Below are 21,333 nucleotides of genomic sequence, written 5' to 3' on the forward strand. Positions count from 1 at the left end.
AACCGTACTCGCCAAAATTTAACTAAGTGGCAGCCCAAATTGAAATAATGTTGCCAACAACAATTCAAACACACGCCATTGTGTCTTTGCAGTGTGTGCATGCTAGTCATAACCGATTCTGTTTTAAATTCCCAATACAATTACAGATTCCGATTCTTTTAAAATATCTAAATATTTAGCTGTACATTTGTTGCATTTTTATCAAATTACCATAAAAACCCATGTAATATATTTTCGAAAACGCAAAAATACACTTGCGAGGTTGATCTATAGATTTTAATTTTATCAGTACTTAAATAAATATTTATCATTCAATGAAAAATCAAAAAAAAAAAAATAAGTAAACAATAAAAAGAATCGTTTCAGCACCTAAAAAAATAGGCGATTCCATTATCTCCCAAAATTCCAATTTTCACGATTCCCGGGTCTGATTAGTCGCTCCAATGCTAATTACTAATTTACCTGGCTTATGATGCCTGCCCAATTGATAATTGAGGCGAGACTTGATATCAAACCCACTTTTTGCTACTTGGGTGGCATGGTGATTGCAAACATGCTATCACTGCTGCTATGCCCATGAAGAATGTTTGAGAATCTTTACAACTAGTTGCTTGAGACACTGGTTGAATGAAGTAAAGCGTCCCATTTTTTTTTTTTTTTTTTTTTTTTTACTCAAAAAGTTGAAGAGCTACGAAAACAGGAGTGGTACCATTAAAATGAGCGACCTTTTTTTTTGTTCCAGAATTTATTTTTCTATATTATCACCACCATTCTCAGTGCACTTTTGCCAGGAATTCAATGAAATATCTCTGCTTCTGACGCACGCCATGACAGGGGTTTCTTAGTTTCACATCATCAATATTTGCAACAGAGAGATGAAACTTTCAAGTCCTGAATACATAAGTTTAATCATCATAACAATTAATCCATTCAGACTGAATAGAAAATACTAGGAAGCATTACTTTTGGCTTATAATAAATAATCATACCAGGTGAATGTGAGGTCAAAAATTGGAAAAAAAAAAAAAAAAAAAAAAAAAAAAAGCAACTTATTAATTGCGATTTATGAGAAACTTTGTATTAGTGAGCTTACGGATGTCTCATGTATTTGGCTTTCAATGTGGCTTAACCGTGTACAGCGTGCCGCTCTATAACATATTTGAATATCCCTGGCACTGGAGAGCGTTGTAGATCAAGGAAAACATGTTTTGAATGTGTAAGAAATCCTATAATTGCATACAACCTGGCATCAGAAGTTGCATGGTGTTGCCTACCTCAGAGGTTGGAACACTTGCAGCACCCTAGATCCAAAAACTGGATAAATAAGTAACTGCGTTCTCTAAGATAAGCAAATTCATATTTATTAATAGCTTTATAATATTGTGGGTTTATGAGGATGGTTTTAAGAGTAGAAAGTTAATCTTGGGTTTATTTTTGGCAGCCTCGTAACTCACACTTCCCTTATTTTGTCCATTAGTTCTCACATCCCATGAGCGAATGTTTCTGACAAAGGGGGAAGAATTAATGTTTTCTTGGTCAGAATCTATCCATCTAACACTTATTGTTGGTTAATTTTTGAGCTTGAAGTATTTTTTCTTGTCTGGAGCGATTTTAATATTAATAATAATAATAATAATAAATTTACTCCTGGGAATGATTTTAGACTACATTCAATAAGAACTTTGTGGAGTATAAAGTAATTTTTTTGTTGCCATTACTCACAGGTCCTTTCTGACCCAAAGTGGTAGTACCTGCCAGGATTCTTGAATAAATTAAATAAAATTTATTCAATGTTGAATCCTCCCCCCTCCTCGTGACAAAAACAAAAATAAAGAAAAACCAAATTTTATGGTTAAACTATGAGAGATGACCTTACGACGCCATCTTGAAAACAGTCTGAAATAAGGGAGATAACTCCAAATAATTCAAACTTACGAGATGTCTTAAATAAGTTTCCAGACTTTTTTGTACAGGCATTTAAAATTGTCATAGACTCTTGAAAATTCAGTATTTTATTGCTATACGTTTTATGAGATGACTGACCAATTTTTGTGATTTCAGATTCAAATGAACAGTTACAGCAGGAATTGGAATACACCCTACTAAAGCCTGATTGTCATGGCTGGTGAATTTCAAATATGGATAATCTGGATGTGAGGACACTTTAGAAGAACCATATGCAATAAAAAAAAATTTTTAACTTGGAAAAAATACCACAGAAACGTATGGAATGCTTCAGATTGCTTTTGGACCATCTTGCATGCATTGAGCATCAATTTTTGAATGACATAAGAGATTCAAGGAAGGGGGAGTCTGTAAGGGATGAGGTGTGGGAGGAGTAAGGAAGGCAGAATACCAGAGTTGATTGGCCAAATAAAGAATTTCATGGATAAGGACTATCGTGTGTCTATAGAGACAACAAGTACACAGACTGATACCAATGTGAGAACTGTACACACAATTATTCATGAGACACTGAAGATACGGAAGATTTGCGTGAATGCACCAGTCTACAACTCCATCCTTGTCACAGACTATTTGACTAAGATGAGCATCAAAACAGTTCCTCACCCTCACTGTAGTCCAGACCTTGCTCCCTCTGACTTTTGGTTATTCCCTAAGCTCAAGGAAAACCTTGGAGGCTATCGTTATGAAACAATTGAGATGAAAAAGGCTGTGACGATCGTCACTGGCATGCTCACGCAAGAATACTTCCATGGTGCATTCCAGAAGTTGTTGGAATGGTACAACGAGCCAGAGGAGATGATTTCGAAGAGGTCTAGAGTTGCATGTGTGTACTATCAATAAAAGTACCCATATGAAAATAGCCTGGAATCTTATTGAAAGCATCTCGTATATATGCATTGTGGTTTACTATAATCAAACTACAAATAGAGAATACATCTCCATTTTCGCAGATTGTTTTTATAGTTCACACTTGTTGTCTGGCATTTCTTTATCGTTTGGGAGTGTTTTGAGTTCTTATCAAGTTTCCCCCCCCCCCCCCAAATTATCAGTTGATTGGGCGTGGTGGTTAAACTTACGCCTTTTGGGGAATTTAGATACCAATAACTCTGGATTAGACATGTTACAAACATTTTGTATTCTGTTCCGCATATTTTTAGTGTAATACAACAACAAATTTGCATGAACCAGTCAATTTGGTATTATGGTAAGAATATTCGATAATGGGTTCAATCTCCGGTCGAGTATTACCAAAGATTTTTTTAAAATGGTACTTAACCCTCTTTTTTTTTTTCTTTTTTTATAGAAATCGCTCTAGACAGGACATGAACCCACTTGGTTTAAGAAGCTAAAAAATGCAACCATTGCACGAAAACCAGTGATAAACCTTAAGAACTCGAGAATTAAACAAAATATCGGTAAAACATTACATTTTCGTCCGATTGGTGACATTTATTGGAGGAGTTCATATCCGTATCTTGTTTAATTTTCGATTTTGGAGTGATTATGATTTTACAAAATCGTAAACTTAGCTGAAAAAGACATAAACAAGTATTTTGTGATAATGAGGATGGGGAGGGATTATTGCTGATAAGCTGAGGCGTTGATGTCTGATAATTCTAGCAGGACCATTCTCGGCTGTTTTTGTATTAAATCAGTGCTCCATTGAAGTGCTAATTTCCCCAATATCCAGCGTTGCTGTTGGAATCAAATAAATCCAACCAGCAATTAAAAAAAACAAAAAAACGAATCAGGCATTTTACAATATAGCTAACAAAATGAAAAAAATGTTCAAAAAGTAATAGATAACAACTAAATGTTACCAAAGACAAGATAAGTTTGTCTTCTGCCTACCTGGATACTTTATTTGTTTTAATTTTAAAGCATTTATTTACTTTGAAATACAAATAGTGTTGAGTATTAAGTTAGAACAAGAAAAGAAAATAGCTGACATTAGACGGTCATGTGGAGAGTCTTGATAATCGTTCCAAATCGAAAATTAAAATGGTAAAACATTACATTTTCGCACGATTGGTGACATTTAATTTTTGGTTTCTACCAGTATTTTGTTTAATTATTAATTTTTGAGTGATTATCGAGACTCTCCAGATGATCGTCTAATGCCAGCTTTTGTTTTTTAATTCTAAATTGTCACTTGACAATACCTGTTTCAAAGTAAATAAACGCTTTAAAATAAGTTAAAACACACACAAAAATATATATATATCCGGGTAAGTAGAAGAGTAGTTTATCTTGCCTTTGGTAACATTTATTTGTAATATATTTCTGACTACTATTTCGTTTTATTGGATCTTCTAGGAAATGCCGAAAGGATTTGTAATAAAAGAAAGCTCTTGGATCGATGGAAATGTATGACTAATCTTGCCTTTTTTTTTTTTTTTTTTAGTAATGACTCTTCTAATATTTACCTGTGTCACTGTCGTCGTCGTGGGGCGTCTACACAGGAAACGGGGCACAGGAATAATTACCAATTGCTATTTTCTTTAGTTTCTATTATTCATGTGGCTGACACATTGGTAATAAACGTGGTTGCCTTTTGTATATCATTATGAGAATTATCGTGGAAAGCTATCATTTCCGTTTGAGTTGGCAGTCATGGTCTATTTAAGAATGACTTGAATACCTGTTGGCGCTTTTCTATTGTCATGCTCATTTATATTATTTTTGTGTTTTGTTTTTTTTTTATTAGTAAAAGGTGGGGGGGGGCTTGCCAGGTTTGAAAATACGCTTAAATATATTTTAATTCATGCAGATTTCGTATTTATTATTACAGAGTTAATTCTCTATTGAATATTATATTCTGCTTAACATATAGTACTGATTTCACAAGTTTAAAAAAAAATTATTTTGGTGCCATCAGTTAGAATCGAAACGAAAATATTTAGCAGCTCTCCAGCCGCGTTTCCTGCCGATTTAGCTATCGAGAAATAGATAAGAATGATTCAATATTAAACGACTTGAAGAAATGAATTTGTGCATGCGCAAAAAGAAATAGAAATATGTTGGCAAGTTGAAATGAACATTTTTGCATTTAAACTTGTCGGTATATGCGCGCGTGTGTGTGTGTGTGCGCGCGCACACACACACACACACTCTTTTATTTATCATTTTAGAGAGACTATTTTCAATTTTTATTATTGGGGATATTTGCTGTTCTGAATCTATTTTAATGTTCTCTCAGTATTTTATTTTTCGATTTTTGAACGATTATCTAGTCTCGACTATTGCTCAAATGAGAGCATCATTTTGTTTTTCATTCTAACTCTACAAACTTTACACTACCTTTTATTTATTTTTTTAGTAAAAAAAACACTTTAAAATAAGTTAAAACACAAAACTTAACCATCCAGGTAAGAGAGTAACTTAGCTTGCCTTTGGTAACATTTATTTTTTGTGTTTTGTTTTTTTTCACCTCTTTTGTGTTGGATATTCTGGAAAATCACTCTACATGTGCGTGTGTTATTTTCTGAGGCTGTCGCTATTTGGAATGTCTAGGGAAATGGTTTAGTTTAGGGATTGTTGCTATTTCATTTTGAGAAGTGTACCTTATTTTTTATTATTTAAATTTTTGGGCGGCTGAGTTCATACTTTTTTTTTTTTTTTTTAAGTGATCCTGAAGCTAAAGCTTGTGACTATTATACCATTTTCAATAAAACGTACGTACGTGTGTGTGTGAAGCTTCGACTGTCATTTGAGCGGTCGGGTTTCGATCCTGGCTTGGGGTAGTTGCTTGTTTAGCCACACTGATGAGCTGTGAAACAGCGAGACAATACTGTATGTGGATGACTATATATATATATATATATATATATATATATATATATATATAGAATACTTCACCCGTAATATTACACGAGGATTTTTATATATATCTTTAATATACCCATTTCATTTACGCTCGTATTCAATTAAACCTTGAAACCAAAAGAGTCTTAAATCCGAGCACAAATATAACGATAATCTATAAACATTACCTGCCACTAATACGAAACTAAAACTAACCGTAACATTTTTGCAAGGCTGTTATGGCCATAATATCGAAACAAAAATTTAAAAAATTAAGTATTGGGTAACAAAGAAATAAGATCTAATTTAGCAACCCAATGAATGGGATATATAATAAAAAAAATTCTTTTAAATGGCTTAGGGCTCCCTGATGCAACTTGTCATGATTCTGCTCTTAAATAAGGATACGAAAATTAGGCGATATATTAATATTTAAATGGGATTTTCCGTAACCACAACAAATGTAGATGTTTCTCGCATGCCTTTCTAGCTAGGGATTTTCCCTTCCTTCATTCTCTTCAAAAAATGCTCCATTGCCAAAAGTGTGCCTATTCATAAAGTCTGAAGAAATGCTGGTTTTGAAAATTTTCAAACGACATAATGTTTGAAATTGTCGAACTGGACATGGAAACAATTGTAACGTAAATTGAAATACACTTTTTGTTGCCACCAACACCTTGTGTTGAAGTCTTGTTTTTGCTTACACACACATATATATATATACATATATATATATATAATATTACTAGGATGAAGATCCGACGTTACCCGGAATTGAATGCGGATCAGGAAATGTTCCAACTTTCAATAGTTTTATGGTCTTAAAAATCGATGAAGTTGCCCATTTTTCAATCAAATGAATTGATTGCCTGCTCTAGTCAGGGATCTATGCCGGTGTACCAAGAGAAAGCTTCACATGCCCTCTCCCCACCACAGTGACTTAATCCACAACACATTGTAGTCTACATTGCGCTGTAGAGAACCTACTGTTGATTTTATAAAATTATTTTTTTATTTATAATGGCTTGAATTAAAGTTTAACATGCAAAAGTCAAGTATCATGGTTCAGTTGTGCTCTGAACAGAAACATTCATTTTGAACGCGCCCCTGCCTTACCAAAGAATCTACTGTTGATTTTATACACTGGGTCCTTCTGCTTGTGCGGTGATATAACTTCCCAAATGCACTTGTGAGGTTAGGCTGTATAAGGGTGTTAACTTTATGAAAATCGCACTGTTCTTTCTATAATTTGATTTTTTTTTTTCAATACTTATTAGGTGGATTCTGAGTCAAAACCTATATACTTCCAGATGCATAAAGTACTTTTGTGAAATTTTTAAAAATTCTGCTCACCCATGTTGGAGTTCATCGGAAGCAAACTCGCACATGCAAAGTGCTTATATATATAACTTTAATCAACATTTCAACAACGTTACTCGTCTCATCAGGGTTTCAAGATGACTTAAAATGATTAAATGAAAGGCAAATCTTCTAAATAAATAAATAAAAAGATGAGAAAAAAGAAGAAATGAAAAAATAAAATTAAGACAGTTATTAGCAAAAATGACCTTCGACAGTTAAAACCTTTGGTCCCGTTCTCGCGTTCTAATATATGTTACACACACATTTCCTCCTCCCATATTCAATAAATCCGGACATTTCGCACTTAAGTTATTGACCAAATAAAAATTTTTTTTTTTTGTTCAACACATTTATAGTCATCCACATACAGTGCTGTTTCACAGCTCAGCGCGGCTACACAAGCCAGGATCGAAACCCAATCACACAAACGACAGTCAGAGCTTCTAACCGTTGCACTATATGGCTGCTGCAATGCAGGCAACGAATTAACAATGTTTTGACATTGTCCAAATACCTAAGCTAAATTTGTTTACACAAAGAGCATCACTTAATACGCTAATGGTAATTTGTATATTAGAATTTTTGTGTTTCCATTTTTTTTTCCTTGAAATTATTATATAAATGTTTTATGTCATGTTTTTCTTTTTTTACTTTTCTTTTTTTTTATAGTAATTTAAAATTTGATTAGCGCTTTGCATATTCCGACGGTTTTCATAAGTTGCTGGAATATGCTAAAACAACATCTACATAGAAGTGGGTCATTCTATGTAGAAATACCGATTGTCATATATTAATCTATTTATTTATTCTGTTATTTCTCTCTCATGAGTTAATGCTTTTCATTGGCCAATAGCCAAGCTTCTTCCAAGCAAAGACTTTGCCGACTATTACTTGACATACTTTTTTTTTTTTTATTTATATACATGCCCGCCTATCAATATCAATGAATACCACGAAACATCATTGATGATGCTGTGCCTCGTGTGTGAAATTTTTGTGGCAAGAGTTGCGCAATATCTAACCACACCTCTCTTGAGTCGACATCATTGAATACCAGTGGCAAGTGGAGGTTCAGGACGACTGGAAATAATGCCGAGATAAGCAGAGAACACATACAGTCCTTGCTTTTCTCAAATGGTCACCCATCTGGTACTGGGCAGGCTCATCATTGCTTAACTTTGGCGATCTGATAAGAACCAGTATATCAACATGATTATGCCGTGTATATATATATATATATATATATATATATATATATGCATGTATGTTTTTTCTCAACTAGGTTTTATTACTTCGGCATTTACCTGGAATGATTGGGTTGTCTCCATCCGGAGAATCTATTACATTCTGAACGTATATTGACCACGTGCAGCAATCCACTGTAGCAGAAGGGAGGTGATGGTGGCAGAGATTAACGATATGAATTGACAACCTGGGTGTGCCAAGTTCAGAATCACTTTCACTTAGGGATTCTTAATAGAAAGATATTGAGGAAACGAATGCCACCAAAAAGTATCATCATGAATGATGCTTAATAAACAAATTGCAGCAGCTGATACAAGTATTAGCCAATCACGGTTTCTGCAGTGAACCCTATAGAGGCGAGGGTCTACGATCAGCTCAGTATCCTGTTTCACTGTTTTAAGCTAGGTTTTCAACTGATCTCTGCATCATTTTTCCAACCCTGAAGAGGGGTTAATTCAATGATTTTGTGGATAAAATCATCTGGGTGACCTATCCAGTGAAGATGTCATGGGAGGAGAGCTTGCTACAAAGAGTATATGTTGCAGCGAGAATGAATAATGGCATTTGAGATAAACTGCTGCCAATGAACACGTTGGCAACCCTAGCGTGGTCCTTTTTGTAAGTATCGGATATCCTCATCAAAAAAAAAAAAAATTATGATAGAAAGATATTGAGAAAACGAATTCCAAGAATGGTGCTGAACAACAAAAACATCAACCGTAACAGCATCGGATATCCTCATCGAAAAAAAAAAAAAATTATGATAGAAAGATATTGAGAAAACGAATTCCAAGAATGGTGCTGAACAACAAAAACATCAACCGTAACAGCAGATATAACAGTTAGCCAATCACAGTTCCAATGGCGAACTCCATAGAGGCAAGGGCTCAGGGTCAGCTCAATATCATTTTTAACTGTTCTGAACCAGGTTTTCTGCTGACCTTTACATCACTTCCAATCCTAAGGAGAACTGGTTCAAGGATTCTGTGGATGAAATCATCTGGTTGATGATGAAAAAGGTGACAAAAGGAGGAGAGACAAATATTACAGTGGGAATGAGCAATGGCATTTGATGTGAACTGCTGTTAATGAAAACAAAGGATGTGATTCGAACCATAGTGATTGAATATTTTGAGCTTTCGTAAGTCACTTGCTCTCGTCGACCAGATTTCATGCATGTACAGTAGAATGGTGCAGATGAGAGCTTGGTATGTGCAGATTTTAGTACTAAGGTTTTATTGCCTATAATTAAGAAAATTGTACATTTGTCTCACCCAATTAATCTTTCGTAAATTAATCTCATGTAGGGCTTCTTTTTGTCTAGTTTCTCTAATATTATTTTATTCATTTTTGTTTTAATTGTTTTTTTTTAAGTGTGGGTCTTTTCTTAATCGTTAGATAAGCTGTTCATAAACTATCTAGATAAGATTAATCCCTTTAAAGGGCCTAGAAATTTGGCATCTGTAAAAGGAGAAAGAGACGTGTGTAAGCTATTTAACTCAGATTAATCCGTTGAAGAAAGTGGCAGGCAATATATAACACTTAAGGACCAGCGATCTTCACGTCAATCTTTTCATGTTTCCTTTGTTATTTCTAATTAGTTTCAGGGAATCTGACCATCTGGTTTATCTACTGATCTCTTTTAATAGTAGCATCACTATGCAATTTTTTTTTCTTTGTATCTTTTTTACCTCAAACATGGCATATTGCCACTTGGTCGTAAAGGGCCTACTAAATTTGCCAGAGTAAAAATGTAAGATATATATATATAATTTGTGAAAGGTAGTTTGCTTGAAGCATTGCTAGTAAACAAATGCGTAAGAGTATAAGAAGCTATAGCAATGTAGAATACCGGGATATTAATGTGACGTCTGAACGAAGGTTTTATAGATTTTATAAGTCTTCGTATATCTATTTTTCAAAAACGATAACAAATACAAATCAGTAAAGAGCTTGCTGTTTGATATAACAAGGATGGTGAAAGTCTTTAATATTTCGAGAATGAAATCGCTTTTTTAAAAGAAAACAAAACCACTTCAATACTCGGTATTCTACATTGCTACAGCCAAAAGAGTTTAATTTAGTTTGTTTGAAGCATTGTCTAGTTTGTATATAAAGGTAATTTATAGAAGGCAATACAATGTGGAAATGTAACGGATCTACACAAACTGAAGCAAAGACATGACAGTGGAATAAGCTATGCACATTCACTTTTTATTAATACAATAACACTACATTAAAAGTATTAAAAAACACTACATTAAAAGTATTAAAAAATTATAATTTTTGAATACTTTCAATGTAGTGTTTTTATTTGCGTTAATGTTAGCTGATGGATGTTTCATATTTGATATCCTGAGGAAATTTCCCTTTTTCTGTTATTTTTTCATTTTATTTATTTTTCCACACTTTCACTCTGAACAAGGCATACTGTTTCTTGGGCGTAAGGGCTACTATTTGGGATCATGTTTAACAGACGACTGAAGAGAGTTGAGCAGCAAAACGTCTGTTCACATTACATTTTATATCGTCATTTTTATCGTTATTTTCATGACAAGTGTTTGTCTGAGCTCCAATCTATGGTCCCCCCCCTGGTCTGACTTTCAAGAAAAACACTCCTCTAGCCGAAACCACTATCAATAATTTCCCCTACTCTTTATCTCTGCCTAAACCTAACTTCCATGAACAAAGCTTCTTTCTTAGAACTGTATGCCTGTGAAATTTTGTTCCATTTTCCAGCTTTCCAACTGACTACAATACGGTCGTCTTCATGGCCAACATGAGCAAGTTCTTGATGAGCCATTCTCTTAAGTAATCCAATTTACTAAATTTCCACTCCTAACGATTACTACGATATTGTCCCATTGACTACTGTACACTCATTAACCCTTATCCTCGAGTGTTTTTCCGGGCCTTGATAAGTGGTGACTCTTTTGTAAAAAAAAAAAAAAAAAAAAAAAAAAAAAAATTAAACTTCTGCATGTAAGTACAGTCAATGAAACAGGAAACAGTCTAGTAGTCCAAACTATTAGAGTAGAATGCTGTCCAGCATCTAGGGACCTCGACAGTGAAGACGTGGGATTTTGCTGCTTGTTAAGTTAGTTGGGAGAAAATACGTCAAGGGGTTAAACGTGCTACGAATTCTTCAGAGCACATTCCATTAAATTACTTGTACAGGGTTGGCCCAAAAGTCACTGACCTATTTTAATTTTAAATAACTTTTTTTTATTTTAACAGTTGTATGCAAGAAATTATAGTATCATATAATAAAGGCGATAAGCTTAAGAAACTTGGATTGTTAAATGTGAAAAATAACTGCAAATACCTTCCATTTTCTGCTTCACAAATTTTAGCTCTTTTGATTACCTCTGCCATAACCTTTTCCAACGTTTCTGGCCTTATTTCTCTTATTTCTCTAGTAATGTTTTCCTTTAGCTCTATTAAAGATTGGGGCTTGTTAACAAAAACCTTTTCCTTTAGATATTCCCACAAGAAAAAGTCGGGGCTAGTGAGATCAGGAGAACAAGATGGGCAATTGAATTATTGAACCTCGATTTTGATAGTAAATTTTTGTACGTTGAACGATACTGAATTTTTACATGATTAATTTTCAGGATCTGAAAAAATAAAAACAAATATTAAGAAATTAAAAAATAGAAATAAAAGTTATTTAAAATTAAAATGGGGCAGTGACTTTTGGCCCACCCTGTAAAACCGGCACAGGGATTCAATATTGTGATGATGAGACAAAGGTTTGAGCTTGGTTGATAATGCACGACCTATTAGATTTTATACTATTTTTTGCACTCTGTTTAAAAGGGAGAGACTAATGATAGATGCACCAGCAACAATAATTTTTGTGACTTTGTAAAGATATAGGATACTCTCTGGTATCAGTAATCGGCCCTAACCATGAGCTTGATGTGCTAAGTTCAAGTCCTCTCAAAGATGGTTGCGTTCACCTGCATCAGTATCCTTGAGAAAAAGTAAAAATCTATATTGCCTCCTGATATATCTCATGAAAGTGATATATTTGTTTGAAGTAGCTGAGTGGTCTTGGCCGCTGTAATTGAGTATTAATCTAGTAAGTTCCTTTACTGAATGGTTGTTTGTCGTTTACTGCTCTACTAGTTCTTATTTATGACTAGGGCTATGACAACAGCATATTCTTTTCCTTATTTTTATTTTCAGGTATATATCCATTGATATCTTATGTTTTTATGTAGAGTGATGTGGTTCTCGGTTGATATGTCTAACTGTGTTTGGATATATACTCGAGTCAAAATAACCAAAAGAATAGGCTGTTGTCATAGCTCCATTTATGACTTAACCAGTCAATCATATTATTGTAAGGAGGGAAGACCCGGATGTAATCATATTCATTACATCATCTCCTTATGTAAAATACTAAGGTAGTACTGTGCCCTTCAATGTTGTAACTACTAGTATAGCAAAAAGAAAACTGTTATATAATACATCAAAAGTTCTGATTGGCTCAGCAGGGTCACATGTCAGGTGAGAAAGTATTTTTGAACTAGTTAGGATGTAACATTTATGTGACACTACTAAGCAGTTTCTTTTACTTGGGAGTCATCACTTATCAAGTCCCAAAGGCCACGCAAGGATAAGGGTTAATAAATGTAAGGTGGTAGGGTAGTAATCGTTAATGTTGTAAATTGAGTAGAATTTGATTATTTATGCGGACGGCTCAACAAGAGCTTGTTTACATTGGATTTGAAGTCTACCGTGTTGTATTCCACTGAGAAGCAGGCTAGCAGCACAATATTCCAAAGGCAGGCAGTTCTGGATAGAAGCTTTGTTCATGGAATCTGTGTTTAGATTTAGGCACAAATAGAGAGTGGGGGGAATCATATATAGTAGTTGTAGCTAGTTGAGTGTTTCTTGTGAAAGTTTGGCAATGGAGGACCATGGATTGGAGTTCAGTTGATCTTGAAACATCAAATTGTGGACTTTCTTCAACACCACCAAATATATCATAATCTTGTTGGTAGAAAAGAGTAGTCGCCTCATTGACACACTAAGTAGACAGCTCAGGGGATAGTGATGTCTATCTGAAATAGTGAGTAGCTGCAGAAATGATGATCTGTTCTTTCTTTTTTCTTAATGTAACTGTTATAGCACGATAGAACTACAATCAAGGGGAACTAACTCCTTTTTTGCTTCAGGCAGAGCTACCTCCTCCCTTTTACCTGTTATGTGAGTTCTCGCGTTTCCACACGAGAATGGGACAAGACAAATGTTGGCAGGCGCTAACAAAAGGGTTGATTTTGAATCTGGGTAAATGAAGATGGAGATATATTACTTTTATCCATGATAGTTGTAGGACAAAATTTCAAGCAATATCGGACTAAGACTGATAGATGTAATTTGTATCATTTTATCTGTTGCCTCCTTGTAAATAAATGTCAATTGTGTGTATCCTAATTTCTTATTCTACTTTGTGTCATTCATGTACTACACACATGCACACACGCACACCTATTAACCTTTATGCATAATCTTATGCGAGGTATTAATAGTTATATGCTAACACCCCCATTCATAACAAATAAAAGAAAACAGGAGTCAAGTAGGGCAAATGATGACCGTTTGGAAAGGACGTTCAAACTCAATTAGCTCACCTGCAAAAAAAAAAAAAAAATCTATCTTTGTTACATGTCACTATTGACTTCCTATCCATACGGCATATCCTGACACGTAACCCTGACTCTAATTTTCAACTCCAATTAGAATTTCACACTTAACTTGACTTTATGTAAAAAAAAAAAAAAAAAAAAAAAATCATTTTTAACATTATATTTACACACCCACAAGTAATTAAAATTGTAAATTAGTTGAAAAAGATATTTAAAATAGTTGTTTATTTTTTGTGATGGGAATGAGGAGGGAGAGGGTGTTGCTGATCGCCTGAGGCGCTGATATCTGATAATCCCAACAGGCCAGATTACTTTTGTATTAAATCAGTGGTTCCTCGATGTTTTAATTTCCCCACCTTTCAGTTTGCTGTTGGAATCAAATAAAACCAACAAACCATAAGCTTTCTGGTACTCCTGTCTGCATGCATACCCTGATGTTAACTGGCAGTTTGGAAGAGATGAGATGGTTTACAAAATCTAATGTGAATATTCAGTGTATTCTTTATCAGTTCATCCTAAGCCAGTGAAAACGAAGATGAGTGCTGAGTTTTTCATGGGAGTCCAGATGCAAGATGGAACCATTGCGATTCTCACTGGGTTGAGGGGGTGGGGCTATAACAATCTTCTGATGTGTTGCCGTGACCTTTATCGTATGCAATGAAACTACAAAACAAAATGTTATGGTAAAAAAAAAAAAAAAAAAAAAAAATGAAAACAACACCACGTTAATAAATAAATTTATATACTCCCGTAAATTTGGTTTTTGTGTGCATATTGATATTCATATTAAAAGCCCGTTTTTCTATTTATTTAGGTATTTATTTGCTTCCACATGAAAGAAAATGTGACATAAGGTTGTTTTTAATGTGGGGGAAAACCAGCTCCCTTAAAGAAGGGCAAAAAAGGGGCACTCTGGCAATATCCAAAAATAGTAATTGCCTTAGTATAGACGGTCCCCCCTCCATTGACCAAGGACCAATTAACTTAAGTGTGGCATCAGAACAGATACTATATCTTGATCTCGGCCCGAAGGCTAAGAAAGAAAAAAGGCTTGCCTTTTTTCTTTCTATTTAAGGTATTTATTTGCTTCCCCACGAAAGCAAATTAGACATGAGGCAGTTTTTTAATGTGGGAAGGGAAAAGAGGACCAGCTCCCCCAAGAGGAGGAGAGGGGAGCTGGTAGTGAGAACCTCTTAATAGATAGGTTTGCCCCTACATAGACCAGAAACTGATTACCACAAGGGCAATGGTATTTGGTAACACTATCTGCCGGAACAGATACTACACTTTGAGGTATTAAATACACTTTGATCTTGGCCCGAAGGCCAAAAAGAAAAGTTTTTTCTATTTATTTAAAACAAAAATACAACTTCATTATATATGGGTCGTAGAATTGCATTCACTAGTTAAAGATCTAGCTAATTTACATATTCTTTTAAACATTCATTTTAAGTAATTCTCTATTAGTTTTTTCGGTTTTCTTATGGGATGATCATCTTTAGTTAACTATTCCGTGTAATTATATTCATGCAGATATTCTACATGATTTATGCTTGCGCAATATTTGCATAAAAAGGTTATAGTAAACACAAATCTCTTTCCATATATATTTATGTATGTGTATATATATATATATATATATATATATATATGTGTTTAAAAAATTTTGTTTACGAAATCCATCAGTTTTTGATCTACACACATGAAACTTAATATATTGAGTATGAGAACCTATGTGAAATTTTATATTTGGGTTTTAGCCAGGGAAAATAGGTGTGAAAATTTAAAAATTGGAATTTGGCAGATGAAGATCCAATGAAGGTATTATGAATATGCATGCATAACGTAATAGCTATTGATTCGTGTTTTAATTTTTAGTCTTGCAACAAACATGTCTTTATAGTTCAGGCATTAACGTCAAAGGAAAAAGTAAATCACAAACTAAAAATTTTAGTTTTGATTCTCGGTAATGGCACACGGGTCTGTTTTTTTTTTTTTTTTTTTTTTAACTTTTTAAATCATTGCTATATATTGAGTCCTATATAATATAATAATAAATACGAAATCTGCATTAATCAAAATATATTTAAGAGTGTTTTACGACCGGGCAAAGCCGGGCGTCCTGGTAGTAATTAGTCCTCACACGAAAGAGCAGGACACAAAATGTTTAAAAAAATAAATAAATAAAATAATAGAATAACAATAACAAAGACTTTCGCTGGCGAGGACTACTATTGACCGTAACCAGTTCATCTTTATTTTTCTCGTTATGTACTGAATATTTGTTAATGAAACCTATATTAAATATGTTCTTTATTAAAGTTTAAAGATTTTCTATTCTGAAAGAAGTTTTAAAAAATTTAATCTGAAAAAGTTATTTTAAAGTTTTTGTTAAAAAATTCAGATTTTCTCATTATTCAGACTTGTATTACAAAGAGGGAGTTGCAAAAAATGAGTTGTGGTGTGAGGAAAAATACAAACTGAAATAGAGAGGAGAGTTTTAAAATAATAAAAAGATAAGATACAAGTTAGAAAAGCATTTCATCCAAGGCATGAAAATTGTTAAACAAAATGTTTTTACTTTAGGCTTTAAAAATAAAGGTAGAAGATTCAATTTGAAATTTATTTATCTTGAAAGTGCACTTTTATAAATTTTACAAAGTAAGGTATAAAAATGTAATTTAAATTGAATCAAAAAATTACCTTGGATTTATTTTATGTAATGTACATTTTGTTGCAATTTAAAAACATTATCTTTCCTCTAGCAATTAATGATATAGATATAAAATTTTCAATGATTTTTTTTTAAAAGTGCAACAGAATGTACATTCCTTGTAGCGGCGCTCTTGGTTTCGAACAGTGTATTCTGGCGGTAGTAATGTCTGAAAACTACCAAGTATAGTGCTAACAATTAATATACATGTAGTTAAATTGGTGAATGAAAAAAAAAAGAGTAACAACATGAATGTCATGAATGGGTCACCAGTTAGCAAGTGCTAACTTAACAACTGAAATTTTGGAATGAAAGTGAGAAAACTTGACTTAACAAAATATATTTGTATCAATTTTACGGAGATGTAAAATATATACTTTGAAAGATCAGTTTGTTGAAGTTTAAAAGTTTTCGAATTGGAAATGAACAAAAGCGCTGTTGTGTGTGTGTTTATCTTCTGAGTGGGTGTGTTAATTGGTGAAATAGCAGTAGGCATAAAAGAATTTCAGCATGGCGCATTCCATTCTGTTAGGATAGGCATTGTTGATGTTTAGAGTCAAAAGCGAGCCGCGTCACAGGTGTCATCCGGAAGAACTCTGATTTGAATTGACTACGCCAGTCTTATATGTTTGGTTAATTTCATACATGATATTATTTCTTTGGGTTTGAAACGATTTTCATTGATTGGAAAATATCTTTAGTTCACACGCTTCTGTTAAAACCGATTTAATGAAGAGAGCGAATCTCAACAAAACGGAGAAAGAAAAGGAGATAGCAATTAAAGTTATTTGCTTTTTAGCATTCGTTCGAATTGAATTCGTAAAAAAAAAAAAAAAAATCCGACGATGAAAATGAAGAGGAAAGACCAAACCAAACAAAAAAATAAGCTTAGTAACTTCTTTATGCTCGTTCATCGCGCACATCAATTTCTAATCTAAGCAAAACATAATGTTCGTGCAAAGAACATGGACAACGATAAAAAGGGGAAAAATCACTAGTTAGTCAAATATCGATTTGTCAGATGCAATGCTATTTAGGTCTGATATCGAAACTTAATTTTATATATGAGAAAATATATCTTCTTCCGAAACTTCCCTTTCATCTCTCTCTCTCTCTCTCTCTCTCTCTCTCTCTCTCTCTTACATAACACCTCTTTCCCCGCTCATTCTTTCTTTTAATATTTATCGCGCTCCTCTGTTTTAAACAATGTCGCCTTTTCTTACCCCCCCCCCACCTTTTCGTGCTCTTTTATGCTTCCTACCTTTCTTTCTAGGATTCATCCATAGCTATGCCACCCCACCTGTGTACTTTCCTATTGTGATTAAGAACAGCATTAAAAACTAACAAAATGTCACGCATTCAAACCCCCACCAACTTTCATGAATTTGACAAATAAACAACCCCGACTTTCTAATTAGCAGGTGCTTTCAGACGAGTCGCGCGAGGGACGCTCCACGCTGTGATTTTTTATTTCTTTTCATGTATTTTTTTATTTATTTATTTTGTTAGATGATTTTATTTATTTATTTATTTATTTATTTATTTTGAAAGGTGTTGGTTTAACCTTTTTATTTTCAAGTAAAACTTTTAATGTAAAATAAATAAATAAATAAAAGCCAGTGTTTTTTTTTTTTTTAACTTACTCTTTTGGAGTTATATATATATACTAGCAGGTAGTCCGGCGTTGCCTGGTCGTAAAATACGCTTAAATATGATATTTTTTTAATTCATGCAGATTTTGTATTTATTATTAGTCAATTTTTTATTAATTATTATATTGTACCCAATATATAGTAGTGATTTCCAAAGTAAAAAGAAAAATATGAAGACTAGAATCGAAACCAAAACATATATCTCTCCAGCGTTATTCATTACCGTCTGAACAGTTTATAATCATATAAAAAATTAACGCAGTTAAACGTATAAATGTATATTTGTGCATCCAGAGAAGTAACACGTTTAGTAAATTTACGCCTGTCAAATTCGCATTTTTATTTTAAATGGACTCCTTAGCAGTTATTTTTACCTGTTAAACACCAAATCGAATTAGTTCCACAGGCCCGAATTTCCTATATCAAGTTTCGAGTAGGTAGTAGTTTAGTAGAGACCGTTTCGCACACAGATAATATCATACAATCTTTGAGTATTAAGTTTAAATTCATATGAATACTAAATTCAAAATATCGCAGATTTGGCACTTGCATAAGTCGACTTTGCATTAGGAAATTCACAATTACAGAAGATGGTAAACCGGTGAAAAAATATAACCTGATATATTTATTTAGTGCAGATGAAATGTGTATGCGCATATGTAGCCAATTTTGTTCATTTGATCAAGTGATTAATGGGAATTAGTAGGTATTACGCTAAAAAAATAGTAAGTATTACGCATTGAGTTATCTTCCTTATTTTTAAAAATATTTTTTAAATGGTGGACGAGACAACATAAGATTTGATTTTCTTATTTAAAAATAAAACTACTTGATCAATTTACGTGATTTTGGGAATATATTTTCGTTTTGTCACGAGTACGTACATCATACAGATTTTTCTTTAATTTTGTTTATCTAATATGGGTGAGATTCTTAATAAAAACAGATTTTTCAATTGAGGTGAATATGGTGCAACAGTGCAAAATTACTAAATAATAAATTGATTAAAAACGGAAAGGTCCTGGATATGACCTTAAATTATATCCGATGGTGAGGCCCCAGCTTGCAGGCTTTGGGGGAGTGTGGAGCCACCCTTTAAGTGCCATTACCCCCAGGTCTATTCTGACCCGGAGTGGTAGTACCTGTTAGGGTCCCAACTATGGGTTAAATAGAAACCGATATGAAAAAAAATAAATATATTCTATTAAAAAAAATTTCTTCAAAACCACTGGATTCGGCATTAAATAACCTGAAAAGGGTTGATATGCCGTAAAGCACCAACAACCAAAAAAAAAAAAAAAGAAGTGGGGTGGGGGGAAACAAAACAGAAATGAAAGTAGAGACTGCCGGGCAACTCCGGGTAAGCATTGCTGCAACACGCACAAAAAAAAGAGTTAACGTCGTAAGAAATCTGACGAATCATTGTTCACCGTTTGTGTGCAACGATGCATTTTATCCTGGTATGTGTCGACAACTACGATAATATGTACCCATAATGTGCAGTCAGTGCACGTATTTGATTCAAACGGTACGAAATATAAAGACGCTTTAAGTGACGGGTTTTCTCTAAAAATATTGTCAAATTGTGTCATTCAACAGGTTCCTTAGCAAAGCAGTCGGTGCTACTCTCTCATATGATTTAACGCTGTCGGTGCAAATTAACACGCGACATGTTTGAAACTTTTTTTACTTTTTTTTTTTTTAACTGATTCGCTTTTATCGCGTGGGGCTCAGGTCTGGCGTTGGTGCGTGCGTTTAACAGAAAAGCAAGAGTCTCACTGTTCATTTCTTTACAAAAAAAAATGCTGTGAATGTTTTTTTTTCTTTCTTTTGATCAACCCACTTGTGAAATTCAAAGAGAAAGGGAGGGGGGAAGCAACTTAATTACTTTCATTCCATAGAATAAAAATTTTCTTGTTACATTTTTTTTTTTTTTACTTTTTAAGGAAAGCAAAAATTTTAAACTCATAAATTTCATTTTTTATCGAACTTAGTTTTAATTTTCGTTTTTTTTTTTTTTTGTGAAAAAAGTATTTTGATTTGATAGGTTGAATTTTTTTTTTAAACAATCAAACAAAATAATTTTTGTTTCCTACATAAAATAAATGTAAAGAAAAAGACGTTTCACGACACGATTTGAGAGAGGGAAAGAGAGAGTTATACGTCCCCCCCCCTGTCTCTCTCTCTCTCTCTCTCTCTCTCCCTCTGTCTGTTCCTCTCTCCCTCTTCAGGTGTGGTTCCTCTCGCAGAGGATGCTAACTTCACAGGATTACGACTGTTGACACAAAGTTTATGTTAAAGCTTCCATGCCATGCACGTCTTAATTATTTCGACACATTTTTTATCCTAGGGAAAGTATGCAGCCTTTATATTGTGGTAGGTAAAACAAATTTTATTTCTTAAATTTGTATTTGCTTTTCTTATCAACCTTCAAGCCTCGCACACACGCACGAATCTAAAACAAACACGTATATTCAAGTGAAGTTCTTAATCAACTGAACTGACTTTATAATCCAAGAATTAGGTACTTTTTTTTTTTTTGTTTTTTTAATCAAGACATTAAAAAATGAAAACATAAAGAAAAAATTATATTGTACGTACCTGTTATGGAATTACGTTCTCATAAAAAATCACTTAAATTGATCAAGTAGATTTTTTTTTTAATTTTATTTTATTTTATTTTATTTTATTTTTTTTTTTACAGAGGAAAATCAAATTTTAATAAGATCGTTTGTATCCCGCCATCTTGCCTATTTCGCAGACGAGGAGGGGCGCCAAGGGAGATAACTCCGTCACCACTCAAAGTTTGTCAAAATTTGACGAGATTATTTTGAAACATGGGCAGAAAAAATACCTAGATAAATATTTTAGTTTTTTTTTTTTTTTCTCATTTATTTTACAATTTCTGTCTTTTTTTTATCCTCTTTTCATT

The 21,333-nt window shown here is 33.5% G+C and overlaps 1 protein-coding gene across 4 annotated transcripts in view; it reads left to right on the forward strand.

Annotated features, from left to right (window-relative positions):
• Positions 1-21,333, forward strand: part of LOC145284877 (kazrin-like) — a 519,312-nt gene that overhangs the window by 189,354 nt on the left and 308,625 nt on the right. Inside the window, exon 1 of one of the 4 annotated variants that reach the window (XM_080133905.1) lies at positions 20,603-20,777. The exons of the other annotated variants lie outside the window; for them this stretch is intronic. Within the exon in view, the coding sequence (XP_079990031.1) occupies positions 20,759-20,777 (19 nt within the window). The 5' untranslated portion in view covers positions 20,603-20,758. Of the gene's footprint in view, positions 1-20,602; positions 20,778-21,333 lie in introns of those variants that run through there. 4 annotated transcript variants of the gene reach the window in all.

Source organism: Euprymna scolopes, chromosome 9, assembly GCF_053919585.1.
Source record: "Euprymna scolopes isolate OS-2025 chromosome 9, ASM5391958v1, whole genome shotgun sequence".
Taxonomy (NCBI): domain Eukaryota; kingdom Metazoa; phylum Mollusca; class Cephalopoda; order Sepiida; family Sepiolidae; genus Euprymna; species Euprymna scolopes.